Here is a 20,546-nt window from a genome sequence, read left to right on the forward strand (position 1 = left end):
TCTAGTCTAGGAGAGGCAACCAAGCTCAGCCTCCGGAATCCCGGACGCCGGGAGCCGCGTTACGGGAATCGCAGAGGCCTGCAGTCCCGCCCCTTCGTCTCCAGCAACCGTGAGCCAATGGCCGCACGCTCCGAGACTGACCAGAGCCAATGAACTCCCGGTCTCCCGCTCCTGGGGGCGGGGCCATAGGGCGGAGCTAGGAGAGCCCGGGTCAGCGGCGGACGAAGGGTGGCGTGTGCGGTCAGGAGGCCAGAGCTGTGAGCGATCCAGGCGGAGGGGCCAGCGGTGTGAGCCGAGATCCGCGGAGCTGAGGGACGCTCAAGAGCGGCGAGGCTCACGGCCCGAAGGTGAGGAGAACAGGGCCGGGGCGCGGGAGGGCGCGGGCTGCCTGGCACGGCCGCCACCTGGCACCCGGGGCCCAGCGGGCCGAGCTGGACCGGCGCCGAGCGCACGCCCCGTGCTGGTTGGGCCGGCCTGGGAATCCCCGCATTCCTTCCCTCCCCGTTCCCGGCTCCGACTTCCCTGACGTTGTCACCCGCCTTCTCCAGCCGCGTTCCTGACGCACAGTTCCGGAGCCCCCGCCCCAGAGTCCCCTCGGGATCGCGCGTCCTGGGTGACCGTGTCCCGCGTTCTTTCCGTTCCCGTGCCGTGTCCACTGAACCAACTCTGGACATGTCCCCATAAAGTGTGGTCTTCAGCGTCCTCTGAAATACCACCGTCCCTGCTCTTGGTATTTCTTAATCCAGAGCTAAATTTTCGCCCAGACATCGTAACGTTTCGGCGTTCATGAAAGTTCAGTGTTTATAATTATTAACGTTCCCTTTGGTCCGTACCCTTCCTAATAAATCCCGCATGTGTGCCTTTACATCCGGAGAGCAAGCCCATCTGTCTTTAAATTTTCACCTCCTCTCCTAAGCGTAAACGCGACACCTCACCCCCAGCTAGCTCTTTCTTGGATGAACAACGTTTAAGTTCAGAACTCCAAACAAAAATAATATCAAAGGCTTGGCCCACTTCTGTTCTTGTCATTTTTCCATTAAGAGAAAACTCATTTGGGCTTAATTTGTATAGTTATTGGACATTCCAGCAGCTGTACTGCTTCAAAGTCGTCAGTTAATGCTGGAATGTCAGGGCGAATCTTGTGAAAGATTAAGCTGTTTGGTCTGGTCTGTGGTGTAAACAAACTGTTTTAGACCCTGTGAGTGATTGCCAGCTTCCAGTTGGAACGCTCTTAATTTGAAATTACTGACTCATTATCAGGGGATGGTCGCCATCGTCTTAATTTTCCAAGTTTGTGTTTATATTTATCATTGAGAATTATTTTTGAACTATAATCTGGAATGCTATATTTAGAGAACTAATCTGATAGTTGGTTAAATTCTTTTTTTCACGGGTTTCTTTTGGGGTGAAAATTGTGTCCATTTGCTTCTAGTCCCAAGTGAAAGAGGAAAAGGAAAAAAAAAAAAAAACAAGGGAAAATGTTGGATAAGAGTAAACTTTATAGCAGAATTTTGTCTTATTGGCCTAGGTAGGTGGTTTAGAATATTAGAAATACTGCTACCAGCTAATTTAATGCAACATTCTTATGTAACTGGACATTTTGTTTTATTTTATTTATGACTTTGTGTTTTCATTTTAAAATAATTTTTCCTAAGAGAATGGGACATTTCCGTTCAGTACTAGGATGAATACTGATTATTATATAACTATGAAGCAGATGTCACAATTCTACCTTTTAGTAAAGGAACCAGGCTCAAAACGCATATGACTCCAAAGTGCTCACAAACGGTTGTGCTGATGGATTTCTTACAGAAAATTCATTACCATAATTCGGTCTGGGGTGTATTGCCCACAGCCCTGCAGTAGCAGCAGGGAGGGGTTTTCCCTAGAAGTGACCTCAGCCCTCATGTGGGTGCACATCACCTGGCCCTGCCTGGCACATTTGTACCTTGTCTGCTAAGGAAACAGGAAGTTCTTAAAGCTGTCTCCTTGGCTTTGCTTGCAAAGGTGGCTTGATCACAGGTGAGGTTTCTGTTGAGATTCTTTTAGCAAACACCCAGCCTGCTCTGGAATTCATAAAAGATCCCTGAGGTAGCATCTAGGTTTTTCAAAGTTTACAAAATGGGGCAAACAAACTGTTGTGTGAGGCATTACTGGGATCCAGAATAGTTTCAATTAAAACAACGAGTGATGCAGAAAGTGCCGTGGGCGTTTAAGGATTGGAATTGAAATGTTCAGTGGGGTCCCAGAGGTCAGCCTTGAGACCTGGATATGGTTTGGATAGAGGGGAGACTAGCAAGCTTGCCCTCCGAGATGTAGATTAGAGAGGCTAGAATGGAGAACTTGGAACAGAGTAAAGGACTGCCGTGTGCTGTTCCCACAATATATTCAGTTTACTAACTACTACTTAGGCAACTTTGTCGGTCACTGTTGGAACATTCGGTTTATGTTTACGTGCTCTTCAGAGCCTTATTACAGTAGGTTTTATTAGCTTTTTTTATACATAAGGAAACAAGTTATCATCGAATTCTGTATTCATACATAGATTCCTGAGTTCAGTCTGAACCCCTAACCGTAGCATGTTGCTTTTTCATACTGTCTATATGAGCGGCAGAGTAAAGTGATTATACCAGATCTTTTAAAACTCATGTTTAAGCTGAGAATGTAGCCAGTAGTAGAGTGCTTGCCTGGCGCGTGCCAGGCCCTGGGTTCAACCTTCAGCACTGCATACATGCACATATTCTGTCAGTAGCACTTACCTACGTGCCTATAAGTACATACCAACTGTTCTTTCGGTTGTGTCCTAAATGCGTCAAGATCCTCAGCATGTGAAGTTGGGTAACTACTGTGCTACGTTTTGAATCCTTTTAGGGAACGCTGGAAGTGCAAGCAAACTATGGTGCTTGTACAAGCACACGCTCGAGGTGTGCTAGAGGAGGTCTGCACGTTTGCTGTAACTTGAGCTTATGTCTAAGTGTGGCCGGCACAGAAAGGACGAGAGTTAAGACCAAATGCTGAGGCCGTGCAAAGTGAGCAGCCTAAATATTTGCTTTGCAGTTAGAAAACTAAAAGAACAATTTTAGCATACTTAGAATAAAAAGCCAGATTGCTTGTAATTCTCTCCCAGAGTATAGCATGATCGTTTGAGAGAAAGACACCTTTTATTTATGTTGTGTGCTGGGGGTCGAACCTTGGGAGGGGGGCCTTTCCACATGGTAAGCAAGTGCTCTATACCCCAGTCTATTATTGATATTTTAAAATAAAACTCAATATCAGGGAGCAGTTGGAGAGGGCATGTGGATGAAACCAGTTCTTAGATTCTCTGATAGCTGAAATATTTGGCATCATCGTTCAGCCTTTGAAAAGCTTTTGAGGAAGAGTGACAACTTTTAAACCATGCTTCTGAACGCTGCTCTGGGAGGAAGGGAGCAGGGAGCGCAGCCCTGTGCTAGCATTTGGTCCAGGAGTCCCGGAGGAGGTTGTGGTAGAGGAGGGGCTGAGAGCTATTGTAAGTGCTGGGGTGAGGTTCAGTCCATAGAGACAGATGAGAAGCCTGGATAAGATTTGTAACAGAAAAGTCAAGTTATAAGGTAAGAGAACAGACTTTACTGACTCAGGCAACTGATAATGATGAGTTGTTTATAGATGTGTGTGGGGAATAGATTTCTGTGATTTAAAAAAATTGATGTGTTAATACAGTGTGCCTGTATGTATATCTGAGCGTGTGCATAGGTGTTTTTTGGGGGAGATTTATTAAATTGATTTGCGTAAGAGGCAGAATGTCTAAGATGATACATAACTAGAATTGAAGATTCAAGCCAGAATCCTAGAAATATGGTTTAAAGGTAAGGTAATAGTTGAAGTTACATGTCTTCACAGTAAGTATTTGAAAAGAAAAGTAGATCCTGAGTACTTTATCTTTGGGGAAATTAATGGCTAGGAGATAAAAGCTATTGGAGAATAAAGAAAAGTATACAGAAGGAGAAAGAAGAGAACCACCTACATTGTATACATTTAAACCAGAAGGTCTGAGACTTTGGCAAGTAGTGATGGTGGTGGAAGACTTCAGAACCACTCGGGATGTGTCACCCAGCCTTGCGCTGTATCTGTTAGTGTCCAGTGAAACTCTAGACGGCTGCTTTAAAGTGGCCTGTACTCAGTCCGGAGCAAGACCTTACATTCCCTTTGGTAAAACAAATGAGTTGCCTCCCAACTTTCAGATTCTCTTTAGTAGTCACGCTCACTCTGTTTGAAGGAAGAGTAGATTAATCATTTCTTGTGAAAGGTGGCTTGTGGACTGGCGTCTTCTGCACTATTCTTGTTTGGATGTTCTGCCTTATTTTACACACATCCTCTGCAGCTGCAACCTCTAGTGCTAGCTGAGCTCATGCGAGCTTTGTTTCAAATGGCACAGTGGTGGCTTTCCCATTGGTGGTCTTCAGCCATACCCACACTGTTTCCTCATTCTCAGAACACTTACTTTGACTTATGGCTAAGAGCTCTTGAGCCCTGACTTGGAAATTCTCTGTTCCCAAAGCATTCTGCATGTATTTTACCTGTTAGCTTTGGGCTCCCTGTAAGCAAGAACTGTTAGCTTCAATTGCACTTGCAACATTTTATTTCTGAAGTGTGGTGAGAATGTGGATCTTTATCAGAGTACTCATAAAGCTCTCATTTGACTAAAAATAAGCAAGATATTTGTAAAAGACATTTGCCCTCCAAGGTCATAACCGTTTCATGTTTTTGGGTATGTATATGATCTGACTTTTGCACTTACTTATTAACTCTAGACTATATTTGTATAAAAATGTCTTTTTACATTTTTGCTCATAGGACCTGTTGTCCCAAAACATATCTTTGAATAATGATAAATTTTTTATCAGATTTTGTTCTGTATGTTCTCTTCATGTTGCCAAAGCCAGCCGCCAAGTCTTTCCCTTTACAACTTTATTTTAAAAATAGAGATACATGTACAGGTTATTAAAAGCATTTTAACATAAAACTATATGAATGTATTTTTGTCAGTACTTGAGTTTTTTAAAGGTTTGATAGTAGTAGGCATTGAAATCTTACTATTTACAATGAACATAAAGTACATGTAAAACAAAACGTAACATAGAAATAGTCAAAGTTTTCTTGGTGTGTAAAGATTAAACATAATGATCTTTGAATACCAAAAGTTGCCACAAGGCTATCTTCTTAGCTCTTGAGTTATTAATGATTTAAGGTCTAGGCGTGCCCCATTCTGAGAGGGTGCTATACACTTATTGTTTTGTTTGTTTTTTATTCTAAGAAGGACCGAGGCTTCCACTTTTTGCTCTCTCTCTTTCTCTCTCTCTCTTGAGTTTCATATGGTCTGTGAGTTGTTTCTGGGGCTAGTGTCCAATTATCAGTCACTGCATATCATGTCTGTTCTTTTGTGTTTGGGTTACCTCATTAGCTGCCAAGTCTTAAGAACTGATTTTTCTTTCTGAGCCACCAGCTTAGGGGTGTGCATGACTAGCTTATAAATTCTTTATTATTTATCCAGTTTATGTTTGTTTGTTTGTTTGTGGTACTGGGGATAAAAACAGAGTTATACACGTGAGGGTTGCTGTATCCATTAAACTACATCCATTCCTATTAGCAATTATGTATACTTGAGTTTATTTTATTTCATGTTGTTGACATGTCTATTCTTCTGTGCCCATGCATGTTTTAATTATGTTTATAGTATGTTTGAATGCTGGTACACTAAATCCTTTTTGTTGTTGAAAATTGGCTCTTAGTCTCTAATTTTTAATGTGTAGAGTTCAGTAATAAACTACTTTGCTCTTTGGTTAAAGCTATGTTGTGTTTCTGTATTATGAAATTCTTGTGTAGTTCAGACTAGATTGTTCCTACTCTGCTTTGATGCTATTATGAGCAATATTTTTTCTGTTACATTTCTTAGTTGGTTATTACTGATGTGCTCTGGAGTGCTGGTTTGTAAATAATCATTTGTTTAAATATTACATTGAATGTTTAGGAGTCCTGATAGTTTGACATGTTATTTGACATTGTAGCAGGTACATATTTCAAAATTGTTGAAAACTATTTATTGCAACAGTGAGAAAGCCATATAAAAATAAGCAGATAAATGGGAACAGGTAAACTACAGCCCACTCATTTTTTTTAAGTAAAGTATGTTCAAAACTGTCAAACTTAATAATAATGAAACAAGTATAATTAAAAATTAGAATAGTCAAATGTCATATCACTCAGGAAGCTCTGTAGCTAAACATGACACCTACCACAGAGCCCAGCCATTTTATCCCAAGAATTCACTTCTCAGAATTACAGCATATGTCCACACAGACTCTGCATTAGTTAATTTGCAGTATTATAGTTATGCACACATGTGAATCATGTTTCTTTATCTTATGAGCATATCATATGCTAAGTATGGATCTGAATTCTAGAGACAGGTCAAGAGCACAGAAAACTGCCTCCTTTGCTTACAGTCTGTTTGGGTAGTACTTAGGACTAATGTAACAAAGTACCATAGATTAGGTGGTTTAAATTACAGAAATGATCCTGTTTGTTGGTGGCCTATGCTTTTGTACTAGGGCAGGGGCAATCTACTGCTTGCCATGAAAAAGATAGGATAGGAAGATAGATAGATAGATAGATAGATAGATAGATAGATAGATAGATAGATAGATAGATAGGAAGATAGATAGATAGATAGATAGGAAGATAGATAGATGATTGATAGATAGATAGATAGATAGATGATAGATAGATAGGAAGATAGATGATAGATAGATAGATAGATAGATGATAGATAGATAGATAGATAGGAAGATAGATAGATAGATAGGAAGATAGATAGATGATAGATAGATAGATAGATAGGAAGATAGATGATAGATAGATAGATAGATAGATAGATAGATGATATAGATAGATAGATAGATAGGTGATATAGATAGATAGATAGATAGATGATAGATGATAGATAGATAGATGATATAGATAGATAGATAGATAGATAATATAGATAGATAGATAGATAGATGATAGATAGATAGATGATATAGATAGATAGATAGATGATAGATAGATAGATAGATGATAGATAGATAGATAGATAGACAGATAGATATAAATAAATCCTTTTGCTCCAGAAGTCCTTCTGGTAAGAATCCTTTGGCACTTCCTAGCCTCTAATAGTAGCCACATGTTGCCTTTTCTTTTTCTTTAGCTTGTAACTGCAATCACTCCGGTCTCTGCCTTCAATCATAGGGCATTTTTCTGTGTCTCACTTATAAAAGTCATACTGTTCTGTTGTACCCTGCTCCTCTAGTGTATCGTTGCTAATTACATCAGCAATGGTCCTGTTTCCAAAGAGGGTCATAGGACTTGAGTGAATCTTTTGCAGGGGACACAGTTCAACTTTGAACAAACAGTGAGCAAAATAAGAAAATTATAATGGCATTTTAGAATGGGAGTTGGCAAACAATGGCCTGCAGACCAAATCTGGCTTGCAGACTGACTAGTTTTGTAAAGAAAGAAGTTTAAACGTTTATTTGGTCCATTACGTAAACTATTTGCCAATCTTTTATAGATGTCTCAATGTTATGAAGGAGAAAATAAAAAACAGGAGGGTAGGGTAGTAGAGGCAGTTTAGAGAGGCCATGAAAGACTACTGTGGGAAAGAGCTTAGAGAGTTCAAGTCTGGACTATTCCATGAAGAACACAACTGGCAGCACTCATCACTGTGGGCTTTGGAAAGTAAGGAACGTATACGCTCTTACACATGCAGCTATAAAGTTGTAGGTGTAGAATTTTGTAGACTACCAACACTTTCACCAACCATTTTCCTTGGCAATATAGAGACTTTACATGCCACCCCCTCCCTGTTTATCACTTGAAATTTAAGGTTAAGAATTCAATTCCTTGTTACTAGTTCATGTTAATGATCTAACATGTAGAAAGCGGCAATACAGGATTCAACACTTTGCCTAAATTTTGAGTGATTTCAAAAAAAAACAGCTGTCACTGCTTGTGCTAGAATGCAGCTTGGTGCTGCGCATAGTGGAGCAGTGGGGTCAGCAATTTTAACTCCTGCCAGTAGATCAGCCTGCTCAGGACCTGTTACCATTTCCTTCAGCGCTACATAGACGTCTAGAGGATTGAACTGGGAGCAGGGACCTTAATGTTTCCAAGTAAGTCAGCGGTTCTCAACCTTCTAATGCTTTAATACTGTTCCCCATGTACTGGCGACCCCCAACCATAAAATTCTTTTCATGTTACTTCATAACTGTAATTTTGCTTCTGTTTGAATTGTCATGTAAACATCTGTGTTTTCTGATGGTGTTAGGTTGACCCCTGTGAAAGGGTCATTAAACCCCCAAAACAGTCATAACCCACAGGTTGAGAACCACTGTATTAAACATAACTCTCGGCACTAAATGGTCCCTAAGGCTTGAGGCAGAAAGATTACTTGAATTTAGTAGTTAATGGCCAGCCAGGACAATATAGCAAAAGCTTGTGTCAAGCAAGGCATAGCAATAAACACTGCTGGGTTATTGAATACCTTCCCCCAAGCATTTGGGATTATTTTATTCTGAACTTTGTATCTCTAACATGTGCTACTTGGTGTGAAGGATCTCAAGAGCACATGTCCAGGTGAACCCAGGAGTTCAGGAAGGACTAGGAATGAATATGACCAAAATACATTGTATACACGCGTGAAGTTCTCAGAGACTAGTAAAGAAGACATGTATGGCACTGTTATCAAAGTCAGCTTCTGAACAAGGCTCTTCTGTCTTCACAGGAAGAACCGGTAGAAGGATCATGCCATCTAGAGGCAGCAGACTTGTTTCAGATTCATGCCTTATCATTCCTTAATTTTGTGTGTTGGGTAAGTAGTTTGTATTCTCTGAAGTTTTATTTTCCTTTTGTAAAAGTCCAGTAGATAATTCTTGCCCTACCTGTCTGCTTCCCAAGGATACTGGGAGTCATATCTCATGTGACAGCAGTCTAACATAAAACAGCCCAGTGTCTGTTAGCATGAACCGGGAAAGAACAGAGGGCAGATAATTGTAAAGTAAATTAACATAGCTGAGGACAGTACTTTGCAAATGCATTCAGAGTAACACGTTCTGTAAAAGATCACACGGATTCCTACCCAGCTCCCCGGTGAACATGATTTTGCTTTATTTCTGAGATAAAAGGCATATTTTGCTTTATTTCTACAGTTATAATAGTCACCTTGCCATAGTAACAGTTTATACTAGTATCTTCCTATAATAATAACAGTATTATACTAATACTGCAATCCTCATTCATTCATTCATTCTACCCATGGGTTAAATTTTAAGAATGGAAATAAATGTCATAGTATAGGCAATAAAAATATTTAAAGTGGCACCGTTATTAAGTATTAATCAGGAACAATTAGGCTGCTTTCCCCCTCCACTTAGAACAGCCATGGACTGAAGAAACAAACAGATGCAGTAACTGCACGTTTGTTCCGAGTTTTCAAGCAAGTCATTCAGTCTGTGTGATGAGCATAACTCAAGGAAACTTGTGACACACCATTCAGCAGAAACTTGTTTCTACTGTTGGCTCACCATATCTGAGGACTTACCAATAGAGAAGAGCCACTCGGTTCTGAAATAAGCCTTTCTTGCATCTTCAGTTGCTAGGCATGCTTTAGCTTTTTAAAAGCTTCCTAGAAAGCCAAGTTCAAGGAAGTCACTGTGTGCAGTGCTTTTGCAATATATGCATATTCTGCAAGAGGCGTGCAGTGAGAGCCACTTAATACACCTTTAATTGGAATGTTTACTCTCAACAGAGTCAAATGGAAAATGTAACAGAATCCTGCTCTTTTAAAAACCAAGTCACAAATAAGTCATTTGTATAGAATGGGACATAGATGTTTTTGTACTTTGATGTCTGATGTCAGACACTTTAGTAGATGTTCCTTCCTCATATCTCAGTGACAGTTTTTAAAACTAGGAAGTAATACTTTCTAGTCATTACAGGGAAAGGCATTTCCGGTTCCCATGGCACTGCTCAGTCACAAGCCCAGCTGCCCTAATTCCGTATGGCATGTGAGAGTTAACCATGCCCTGCATGCTTGTACATTCTTCTTGGTAATTGCTATAGCCCAGTTCCTCTGGTTGCTTCTCATCAACTTCTTGTCAGTTTAGCATCTAAGCTGTGGAGCTGTCTTGCGCATCCATGAAACATTCCTATGTGTCTACCCTTTGGAAGACATTAGCACATGTTTCTTTCAGCATATGCACACTGCTGTATCTGTATAATGTTGTTTGGTTATAATTAAGATTTAATGTATAAACACCAAAAAAAATCTGTGGGTCATGGTTTTTGCAAGAATGTCTTATTTGCAAGAATGCTGACTGCCACACCCTTACTGACATTTCAAGGATGTTGAAATACTGTTTCACTTAGGAAGGCTTGCTCATGGTTTTGAAAGATAGCTGGAATGGCCCCCTCCAGAGTAAAAGGCAGGCATGCTTCCTGCACACTTTAAGGTGTGGGTTCCGAGGTCTGATCTTTGTGTCCTGTAAGATAACTCGCTGCCTGCAGATATCCCCTGACTTCACTGCAAGCTGTGGGATGAGCTGGTAGTTAGCAAAAAAAAGCTGTTGCTACTTTGTTGCTGCTGTTCAGAGTCCTGTCTTGTTTCTAACTCAAGTCTCACAATGCTTTGCTGGTATTCATGAAACTTCTGCATATTAGACAAACTAAGTCATAGCAATTAGCAAGAAGAATGTGTAATTAGATAACAGTAGTCCTGGGACTACTTAAAGGCCAATCTTGTTTTTTCTTTTTGTTTTATGTAAAATTATATATACAAGTAACTGTGGGATGGAGGACTTCAGACATTGGTGCAGCTGTAACTTTAGTAAACATAGAAAAATATTCCTTTTCTGTATTCATATAGGTATTTTACCACCTTCCAGAAAATAGCTACACAATAGAAATAAGCCTGTGTTTTAGCCTGTGGAAGAGAATAGGTTTTTACATTGTGTCTGTTACAGGAGCAATCCCTGCAAGATGTCTGCACTAAGGATCTGGCTAATGCAAGCTTTGCTTGTTTTCCTCATCACTGAATCTAGAGGTAAGGTTCACCAAACGTTTCAACTCTACAAATTAGACTTTCATATTTATGTATTATAGAATTAGGTTTATGTTTAGTAATTATATAACTATGTATATGCATTCTTTCTGCAGTCATTGAAAGACATGTCTTTAGTACAAATATGCCTGCTAATTCATTTTACATTATTTGAGTTTCATCAATACTAAATGCTAATTAGCTATATTTCAATAATGTTGAGGTTGGGGGACATGCAAAATGTGCTTTTGAATAAAGGAATGAGAGAAAAATCTGTTAATTCATAGTCCTTTTTTCTCGATTACCTGAAAGTCACCAAGCAGTGTGATTGCTTACCAGAATGATGTGGTGGGAGCTTGAGACCTGCTGGTCTACAGTGAAGTGAATGAAGACATTTAAGATTTACATTTAGAGAGGTTAACAAAATTATGTGTATGTGGGTTTTCTTCTCTACATGTATACCTATTCGTACACTGCCTGCATGCCTGGTGCCTGGGGAGGCCGGATGAGTATATGGAATCCCCTGGGACTGGAGGTACAGATTGTGAGTTGCTGTGGGGAAGCTGGGAATCGAACTCCAGTCCTCTGCAAGATCACCAAGTGCTCGTAACCACTGAGCCATCTCTCCAGCCCTTAGAAAACTTGTAACAGTTTGACATAGTCATGGCAACCGAGCATATGCCAATGAAGTCAGCAAACAAAAGCACAGATCTGTGGCAGGTCGGAAGAACACACCTGACCTCTGTAGTTTGAAAAGCACCTCTTTTGATCGGCTCCCTTCACACGAGTGACAGAAGGTTTTATGTTAAACTGAAGCCCAAATAGAATGAATAAGAGCCTAGAAACTCTCTAGTAAGCATTGACCAGAAAGCAAATCATCCTTAAACTGGAGCTTGAGGGGGGGAGGTGGAAGGACTACAAGGATTTGGCCCAGATAAGTGGACGGGGAGGTAGAGAAATAAGAGTAAGAAGTAGTAAGTTTGAGCAAAGCATGCTGACTTGTATATGTAGTCTTAGCACTTGGAAAACTAAGACAGGAGGATTATAAATTCAAGGTCAGTATGGGTTACATACCAAGACCTTATATCATTACTTTGAAAATACATACCAGACCAACATCGTTTGGTACCGAGACCAGACAATACTAACATGCAAGCAATGTGCTGATATTGTGATAGACATAGCTGCAGAAATTCTTGATAAAATGCTAGGAATGACATTAACAGCACATTAAGGGCTGGAGAGATGGCTCAGTGGTTAAGAGCACTGACTGCTCTTCCAGAGGTCCTGAGTTCAAATCCCAGAAACCACATGGTAGCTCACAACCATCTGTTTTGGGATCTGATGCCCTCTTCTGGTGTGTCTGAAGACAGCTACAGTATATTCAAATAAATAAAATAAACAAATCTTCTTTTAAAAAGCACATTAAAAAGATTATTTAATGTGATTAAATGCATTCATTACAGAGGTGCAAGGACTGTTCACTATATACAGAGAGTAAAAGAGATTGACAGCACTAACAGATAGATAGCAGATAGACAGATAAAAACCCTGTGGTCACCTTAGTAGATACACTTGATAATGTCATGTATCATTCATAACCAAGTATATGTTCATAACCAAAAATAATAAGTTAGGTATAGGAAGAATGTTTCTGTCCAATAAAAGTTTTACACACACACACACACACACACACACACACACACACATACATGTCCATAGCTAATGTGCTAAATAGAAACTGGAAGCATTTTCTCTAAGATCTTGTTCAAGGTAGAGGTGCTATTTTCACTGCCTTTATTTCTAACCACCTCTGTTAAAAATGATACTTGAAGACTAGCCAGAGCAGCCAGTCAGACAAAAGAAGGAATACAAATGGCATCTAGGTTAGAGAAGAAGATATCAGGTTTTCTCACTGTGGATTACATGATCTTATTTATCAGAAACTCCAAAGAGTCTACAAAAGAACCAGAACTAATCAATGAATTCAGAAAAGTTGCTGAATGCAGAATTAACATGTATACGTCAGTGGCATTTTCATATGGTAATAGTAAATTATCTGAAAAAGCAATCGTATTTATAGTAGCTCCAAAAATAAATATAAGTAAATTTAGTCAGAGTTGTAATATCTGTAAAATATAAACTTAAAATCAAATGAAAAAAAATCATTGAAAGGACACAAAACATGGACAGACAATCCATGTATGTGAATTAAAAGAAATGGTTATCGTTAAATTTTCTGTACTTTTCAAAGTAGTTACAGGATTAGGAAAAAACTTCCTCAAATTTATATGGAACTATAAACACCCAAATACCCCCAAAGAATCTTGAGCAAAATAAATAAAAATGGAAACATTATACTATGTAACTTTAATTAAAACAGCACAGTGTGCCCTGCCCCTCGCCTGGCCAGCGTGGGAAAAGCTGGCTCTGAGGGGTGAGTGCTTCTCCTGGGCAGCACAGTTTAGCAGATGTGCAGAGCCAGCTGCCCAGGACATGAGCACTAGAGAGCTGTCTTCATTCCTTGCCAGCTACACACTGAAGAAATCTGGCTCTGCTCCTCTCTAGGCCACCACAGCTGGCCCTGCCCCTTACCTGGGCATCACAGTTGAGCTGACCCTGGTGTCATGGGTGCAGGAGAGCTCAGATTCTACCCAGGCCCAGATACAGGGCATTGTATTGGCCCACCCCAACATCTACCCCATCTATGAAGTGTGTAAAGGGGTCAGCCCTTGTAGATCCAAAGCTACAGGATCTCCGTGACCCAGAACAACAGTAGAATATCTGAGAGAAGTCCAGGTTGAGGACCCAGGATTGATAAAGTAGCAGAAGCCAGAGGCCTCAAACCAGACCGATGAGTCATAGCAAAGAACTTATGCAAGTATAGGTGTGTGGGCAAAGGGGTGTACTGTGGGACACCCCAACATTCATGGTGAGAGGTTTGGTTTTCTTAATGTTTTCTTTGGTTGTGGAGGTTGCAAGGGCAGATATGAGGGATGAGGAGGTGAATAAGACTGAGGTACTGTATAATGGGGAATTCACAGTGAATCAATGAAAAGGTTAAAGAAAATACCCAGCATGGTGTGGGCATAAAATCAGAGCAGTGAAAAAGACTAGAGCATAGAAGTAAATGTATAGTCACCAATCTTTGCCAGGGGCGCTAAGATACCAGAGGAAATGCAGTCTCTTCAGATCGAGATGTGGGGTAATCCAGTTCTTCCTCTTTCTACAGTTTGAAAAACCAACCCACAACAGATAAAGGCTTATTTTTTATTTAAATATCTATCTATCTATCTTATCTATCTATCTATCTATCTCTATCTATCTATCTATCTATCTATCTATCTATCTATCTATCTATCTATCTATCTATCTATCTATCTATGAGACACGGTTTCACTGTGTAGCTCTCCCTGCCTGGGAACCTGCTATATAGACCAGATTGGCCTTGAATTCAGAGATCTGCCAGCCTATGCTTCTCAAGTGCTGGGGGTAAAGGCTTGTGTAAAAGCATGTGCACTGTGCCTGACTAGATTAAAGACTTTAAATATAAATCACTGGGATTAATTATAGGGGAAATGCTTTAGGATACTGGATGGAACAGGTGGGCGTTTCTCACTAGGATCCGAGAGCATTAGTAGGAATGAGACACAGGCAGACAAACTAGAGTGCAGGACACTTTTAGGTTCTGTTGAGAAAGAAAATCAACCAAGTAGTAAAATTTCAAATCCTACACCTGATAAGGAATTAATATTGATTTTGTGAGGAATTCTGTAGATTGTTGTCTTTATGCAGATGAAGGCAGGTACAAAATAAAACGAGGCCTGTCATTGGATGAGAACAAAGGGTAGGCAGGAGTTGTAAATATTAAATGAAGGGGCACAACCTGTTCCCGCTTCTTACTGCTCAGCACTGCCCTCTCTGACCCAGTGGTCACTTCCGTGCTAGTTCCAGCACTGTGGGGCCATAGGGAACTTGCACTCATTTATCTCAGTGGCTCTACGCTGGCCCCAGGGTACTCTCTGTCCCGAGAGCTGTTCCAAACTGGCACCCCACCACATCCCACCACTGCACTGTCTCTTAAACTCAATTAAGTTACTACATGAAATAAAACATCACACAATAACCTCTGATCCAATTGATATGATATAATTTTCTCATCTAGACAGCACAGAATCCTGTACACACCCATCCCTTAAAAATATCTATAACAACCCATATCCATGCGCAAAGAATGTTCACGTCTGCCTCCGTGTTGCTCCCAGCTCCTCCTCCCAGCTCTCGAGCCTCCCTCTCTTTCTAAAACTTTGTTCCTGCCCATCTTTCCTTCTTGTCCAATGACAGACCTCGTTTTATCTTATACGTGCCTTTCTGCACAAAGACATCTTACAGGTGGGAACAGAGTTTTAGAAAGGGAAGAGAAGACAGAGGAGAGAGACAAGGTGGAGGATAAAGATGAACCATCTTTGCATGGCTCTGCAGAGTCACAGGTAGTTATGAATATCTTATGAGGGATGGATTATTATAGGACAGTTTGTCTTAACTAGGTAGGTGGATTATATTATATCAATTGGATCAGAGTTTATTGTGTGGTGTTTTCCTTCATGTGGTGACTTAGCTGAGTTCAAGAGAAAGGTGTGGTGGCAGGATGCACCAAGCCCACATGGAATTGGGATGTGTGGGGCTGGTGTGTCAGTGACTCGCCAAGGGAACTACAAGAGGGTAGGCGCCACTGGGACGAGGGGCAGTTACAGAGAATGTGAGCAGAGTTCCCAACTAACAGAGACAGCCAGGAGAGGACGGTTAATGGGGAGGAGAGACCGCTGGGGTCAGAGAGTACCTGGGGGCAGTGTGGCATGGTGCCATGCTGAAACCCGTCACTGCCCAATTAAATATTTACCACAACAGAATTAACTCAGTAGCAAAATACAAATAATGTTTAAAGAATAGTAGACCTAGGTAAACATTTCTCAAGAGAAGTCATGCAAACGGCTAAGAAGTCCATGGAAACAGAGTCAGCACTAATCATCAGGGAAGTGCCAACCAGAATCACAGTAAGGAATGACTCAGTTCAACTTCAGGAAGGTAGGATCTGGGTCACACTGTGCAAGCCTTTGGGAAACAGATGAGCGTTGGTGTCCAGTCAGGAGCCCAGCCCATGCAAAGGTGCCGCCTGAATTTAGAATGGGTCTTCCTGCTTAATTAGCCCAATCTAAACCCACCCTGGGGGCATGCCTGCAAGTTTATCTCCTAGGTGAGTCTGAATCCTGTTATATTGACAAATTGGTATAAACTGTTTACACATGATTCTGCATTCTCTATTTTCTATTATTTGGTAAATAATAGAAAAGAAATTAAATCAGTGTGTCAGAATGAGACCTGCTTTCCCATTACAGCACTATTTACAATAGCCAAGAAATACATAAGTGGATAAGGGAAATGAGCGTGTGTTCAAAATACTATTCCCTCTTAAGAAATGGTGAAATCCTGTCACTTGGGACAATGTAAATACAATTGAAGACATGTCAAATGAAATTAGCCAGACATTAAAAGACAAATATCATATAATCTCACTGGTGAAATCTAAAAGACAAAATTGATTTCATAAAAAGTTGAGACTAGAAGTAGCTCTCAGAAGCTTGGGATGCCGACTGAGGGAACAGGGAAAGGATGCTCACTGATACTCAGTTGTACTAAGATAGAAGAAAACAGGCTCTGGTGTTCCTCTACACAGCAAACCTACTAAGTGATGAACGTCTTTCCAAAAAAGCAAACAAAAGCAATCGAAACTGCACTGTACGCGTATCTTACAGGATATTCAAAGCAGCCAAAGTTAGAGCTGAGGTTGCCATCAGCAGTGGAGTCTGTACAGTTCAACTGAATATTTGTTTTTGTTCCTGTCTTATTCTTGTTTTCCCTTTGTCTTTAAATAGAAAGTTTTATTCCATATATTGATGGATAAAATTAATACATGTATTGCTAAAACCAGTCTAATTGTTTTCCCAGAAAAGTATACCCCCTACACTGTTAAAGCAACTTATTTGCACATACTGTCTTTCTGGTTTGAGTTACTGTCTTGTGGAGTCTGAATTTTGATATATGGGCAGTATGTCCATTCTCTGTTCTGTCATCCTAGCCCCCAACGGCTCTCAGGGCTGGAGAGCAAGGCAGCCTGCCTGTTCTGTGGGGTTTAGGTGGGCCATCTGAGCGAAGGGGCAGATGGGTGATAGGCAGGGCTGTGTTGTGCTGGAAGCAGTCTTTTCTGAGGAAAATCAGAATATTTGACCATCTTGTACAGTATTCAGACCACAATTTTTTCAGGCTTAAATTTTCTTCAGAGAGTTACTGTAGTGAATTTGCATAGTCTACACTGAGTGTTTCTATCCAGATACCATTTTGTACTGGAAATACTGTCTTTGGGATGTTTGTCTTGTTCCTGTCATGGTGGCAGGGATTGAAGACACAGCACCACACAGCTAGGCAAGCTCAGCAAGGTCCGCTGTTCTTTTTCAGGTCAACTTGTGGAACCATGTGGTTATATCTACCCTGAATTTCCAGTTGTCCAGCGAGGCTCTAACTTCACCGCCGTTTGTGTGCTAAAGGAAAAGTGTCTGCAACATTACTACGTGAATGCCAGTTACATTGTGTGGAAGATAAACCGTGATGCTGTTCCCAAGGAGCAGGTCACTGTCATCAACAGAACGACATCCAGTGTCACCTTCACAAACATGGTCCTCCAGAACGTCCAACTCACCTGCAATATCCTGTCATTTGGGCAGCTTGAGCAGAATGTGTATGGAATCACCATACTTTCAGGCTGTAAGATTTGTGTCTTTTTCTCAATTTTGTCAGACTCTTTGAACTATATACATTTTTTAATTTGTTTGTTTTTTTAAAAGATTGTTTTTATTTATTTTATGCATGTGAGTATACTGTCGCTGTCATCAGACAAACAGAAGAGGGCTTGGATCCCATTACAGATGGTTGTGAGCCACCATGTGGTGCTGGGAATTGAACTCAGGACCTCTGGAAGAACAGTCAGTGCTCTTAACTACTGAGCCATCTCTCCAGCCTTTGAACTACATTTGTGATGGTTTCTTCTGTCCTTCCCAAGGACAGTCACTGGTTCAGTAGTTTTTGGATGTACTTATTTTATAAAAAAATTATATTTAGAAGCAGTGTGTATGTTTTTATCATTATACACAAACCCAAAAGAGCAACAGAGGTGTCATTTCTATGTTAAAAGACAAACATTTATCAGATTCTCAAAAAATGCTTTGACCTGAGACTTTCTGTGCCTTCAAGGGTGTTACTGTTCTGCAGTGTGTGTCTGTTGATAGCAACTTTTTCTGTCTCCCCATTACTGAGAAAAGGCTTAAGTCAAACAGGCTCCTGAGTGAAGAAAATGGAGAAATACTAAAAAGAAGTTTTGGATTTGAAGTGAGCAAGGAGACATATATGGGAGAGTGTGGGGCAGGAGGAAAGGAAGGAAAAATGATGTAATCATAATATTTAAAAAATTATTCTTTAAAAAGTACAAACGGTGGAGCCAGTGATCCAGACCTCTGGTGGTCAGCTAGGAGTCACACAGGGTCAGCATTTGCTTTTCTGCCAATCCTACAGAGAGTGGGGACCACCATTCACAGCCAGGTAGGTGGGAAGTGCCCGTCATTCCAGCGTCTGGGATGTGGAGCAGAAGGCCCAGAGTTTGAGGCCAGCTTAGGCTACACAGGAAAACACGTTTCGAAATACAAAAGTACAGTAAAGTGTATGTGAATCATTTTTGCTCCTTTAACTACCGTTTAGTACTAATTACTAATTTTAGAACACTTAATGGAGACATTACTGAAAATGTATCTGGTTATAAGTTAAAATATATTTTTATATAGGAAATTAAAATGAAAGCAATTAAAGACAGTTACACTAAAAATATTCATAATGACCTAAAAATTATTTAAGAGTTGGAAGAAAAATTAACATCCAATTCTCACTCTGCTTATCTCTTTATTTTGGGTTCATTTATCTAATTGAAGTGGGTCTTAGGTATTATATAAATTAGATAACACTTGTCTGTATAAGGTTTTTTATTTAACTTATATGTTTGTTTCCTTATAGTTCCTCCAGATATACCTACAAATTTGAGTTGCATCGTGAACGAGGGGAAGACTATGCAGTGTCAGTGGGACCCAGGAAGGGAGACATACCTTGAAACAAACTACACTCTGAAGTCGGAGTGGTAAGTCACACACATGCCCTCTGCTGGCTTGTCGGACACTGTGGCGGGGACTCTCATTGCGTTGGTAACAATGTAACGATACTGACAGTAGAATTATATATTCTTCATGGGTGTGCTCAGCAGTGTTAGCAGAGAGCAGTGTGCACACTTACCCCATGCTGCCTTCAGGAGAAGCAGCCACGCTCTGTCCGTAGGAATTCTGTACCAAGCTCTAAGTGATGACTTCCAAGCACATCCACATGCTGTTTGCCTTAGTCGGTGTTCCCTTACTGTGAAGACACACCATACCACGCCAGCTCACGTAAAGGAAAGCAGTTCTTCAGGCCTGGTTTACAGCTTCAGTCCGCTGTTGGCAAGGTGGGAGCAGGGCAGCACACAGACAGACATCACAGACAGACATGGTGCTGGAGGAGCTGAGAGTTCTACATCCGGATCAGCAGGCAGCAGGAAGAGGGAGAAAGACACTGGGCATGGCTCGAGCGTTTGAAACCCCAGACACTTTCAGCTAGTATTAGTTTCCTCATTTCTCTCATAAAATGCATTCTTACTAAGATGTTTTTGAACTGAAATTTAAAAAATATTTTAAACCATCCCTATCTTTTCAATTGATAAATTCTTCTCTTTCTTAAATGACAGATTCTACTTGCTTCTGTTTCCCTTCCATGCAGTTCAGTTACTTCTTGGATATTGTGTAACATCCTCTCATTCCTTTATTTCCTGAAAATTGTTAGGTTTATATATTTGGTCAAATTTGGGTTGGATTTCTTTTTCTGAAAATTTTACTCAGGGATGGCGCGTGGGATGGCGTGTGGGATGGCATGCGGGATGGCGTGCTCCTCCACCAACAGTGTTATCCTCCCCCCAAGGATTAAGTTCAGGTTGGGGAGATGGTTGTCAATAGAGTGCTCTCTGCATAAGCATCAGGCTCTTAGCTCGGATCAATAAACCCACACAAACCTTTCCTCATTCAATTGACTAGTACATCTACAATTATATTTAATAGTAGTGCTTTCTTTAAAAACAGAAATGGGAGGCTGGAGAGATGGCTCAGCGGTTAAGAGCACTGACTGCTCTTCCAGAGGGCCCGAGTTCAAATCCCAGCAACCACATGGTGGCTCGCAACCATCTATAATGGGATCCGATTTCCTCTTCTGGTGTGTCTGAAGACAGCCACAGTGTACTTACATACATAAAATA

The 20,546-nt window shown here is 40.7% G+C and overlaps 1 protein-coding gene across 1 annotated transcript in view; it reads left to right on the forward strand.

Moving 5' to 3' along the window:
* Positions 1 to 208: 208 nt before the first annotated feature.
* Positions 209 to 20,546, forward strand: part of IL6ST (interleukin 6 cytokine family signal transducer) — a 44,433-nt gene continuing 24,095 nt past the window's right edge. Inside the window, exons 1-5 of the mRNA XM_080933550.1 lie at positions 209 to 347; positions 8,801 to 8,887; positions 11,037 to 11,116; positions 17,627 to 17,932; positions 19,229 to 19,349. Coding sequence (XP_080789676.1) covers positions 8,856 to 8,887; positions 11,037 to 11,116; positions 17,627 to 17,932; positions 19,229 to 19,349 — 539 coding nt within the window. The 5' untranslated portion in view covers positions 209 to 347; positions 8,801 to 8,855. The remainder of the gene's footprint in view (positions 348 to 8,800; positions 8,888 to 11,036; positions 11,117 to 17,626; positions 17,933 to 19,228; positions 19,350 to 20,546) is intronic.

Source organism: Micromys minutus (assembly GCF_963924665.1).
Source record: "Micromys minutus genome assembly, chromosome: 20".
In the NCBI taxonomy this organism is placed as follows: Eukaryota; Metazoa; Chordata; class Mammalia; order Rodentia; family Muridae; genus Micromys; species Micromys minutus.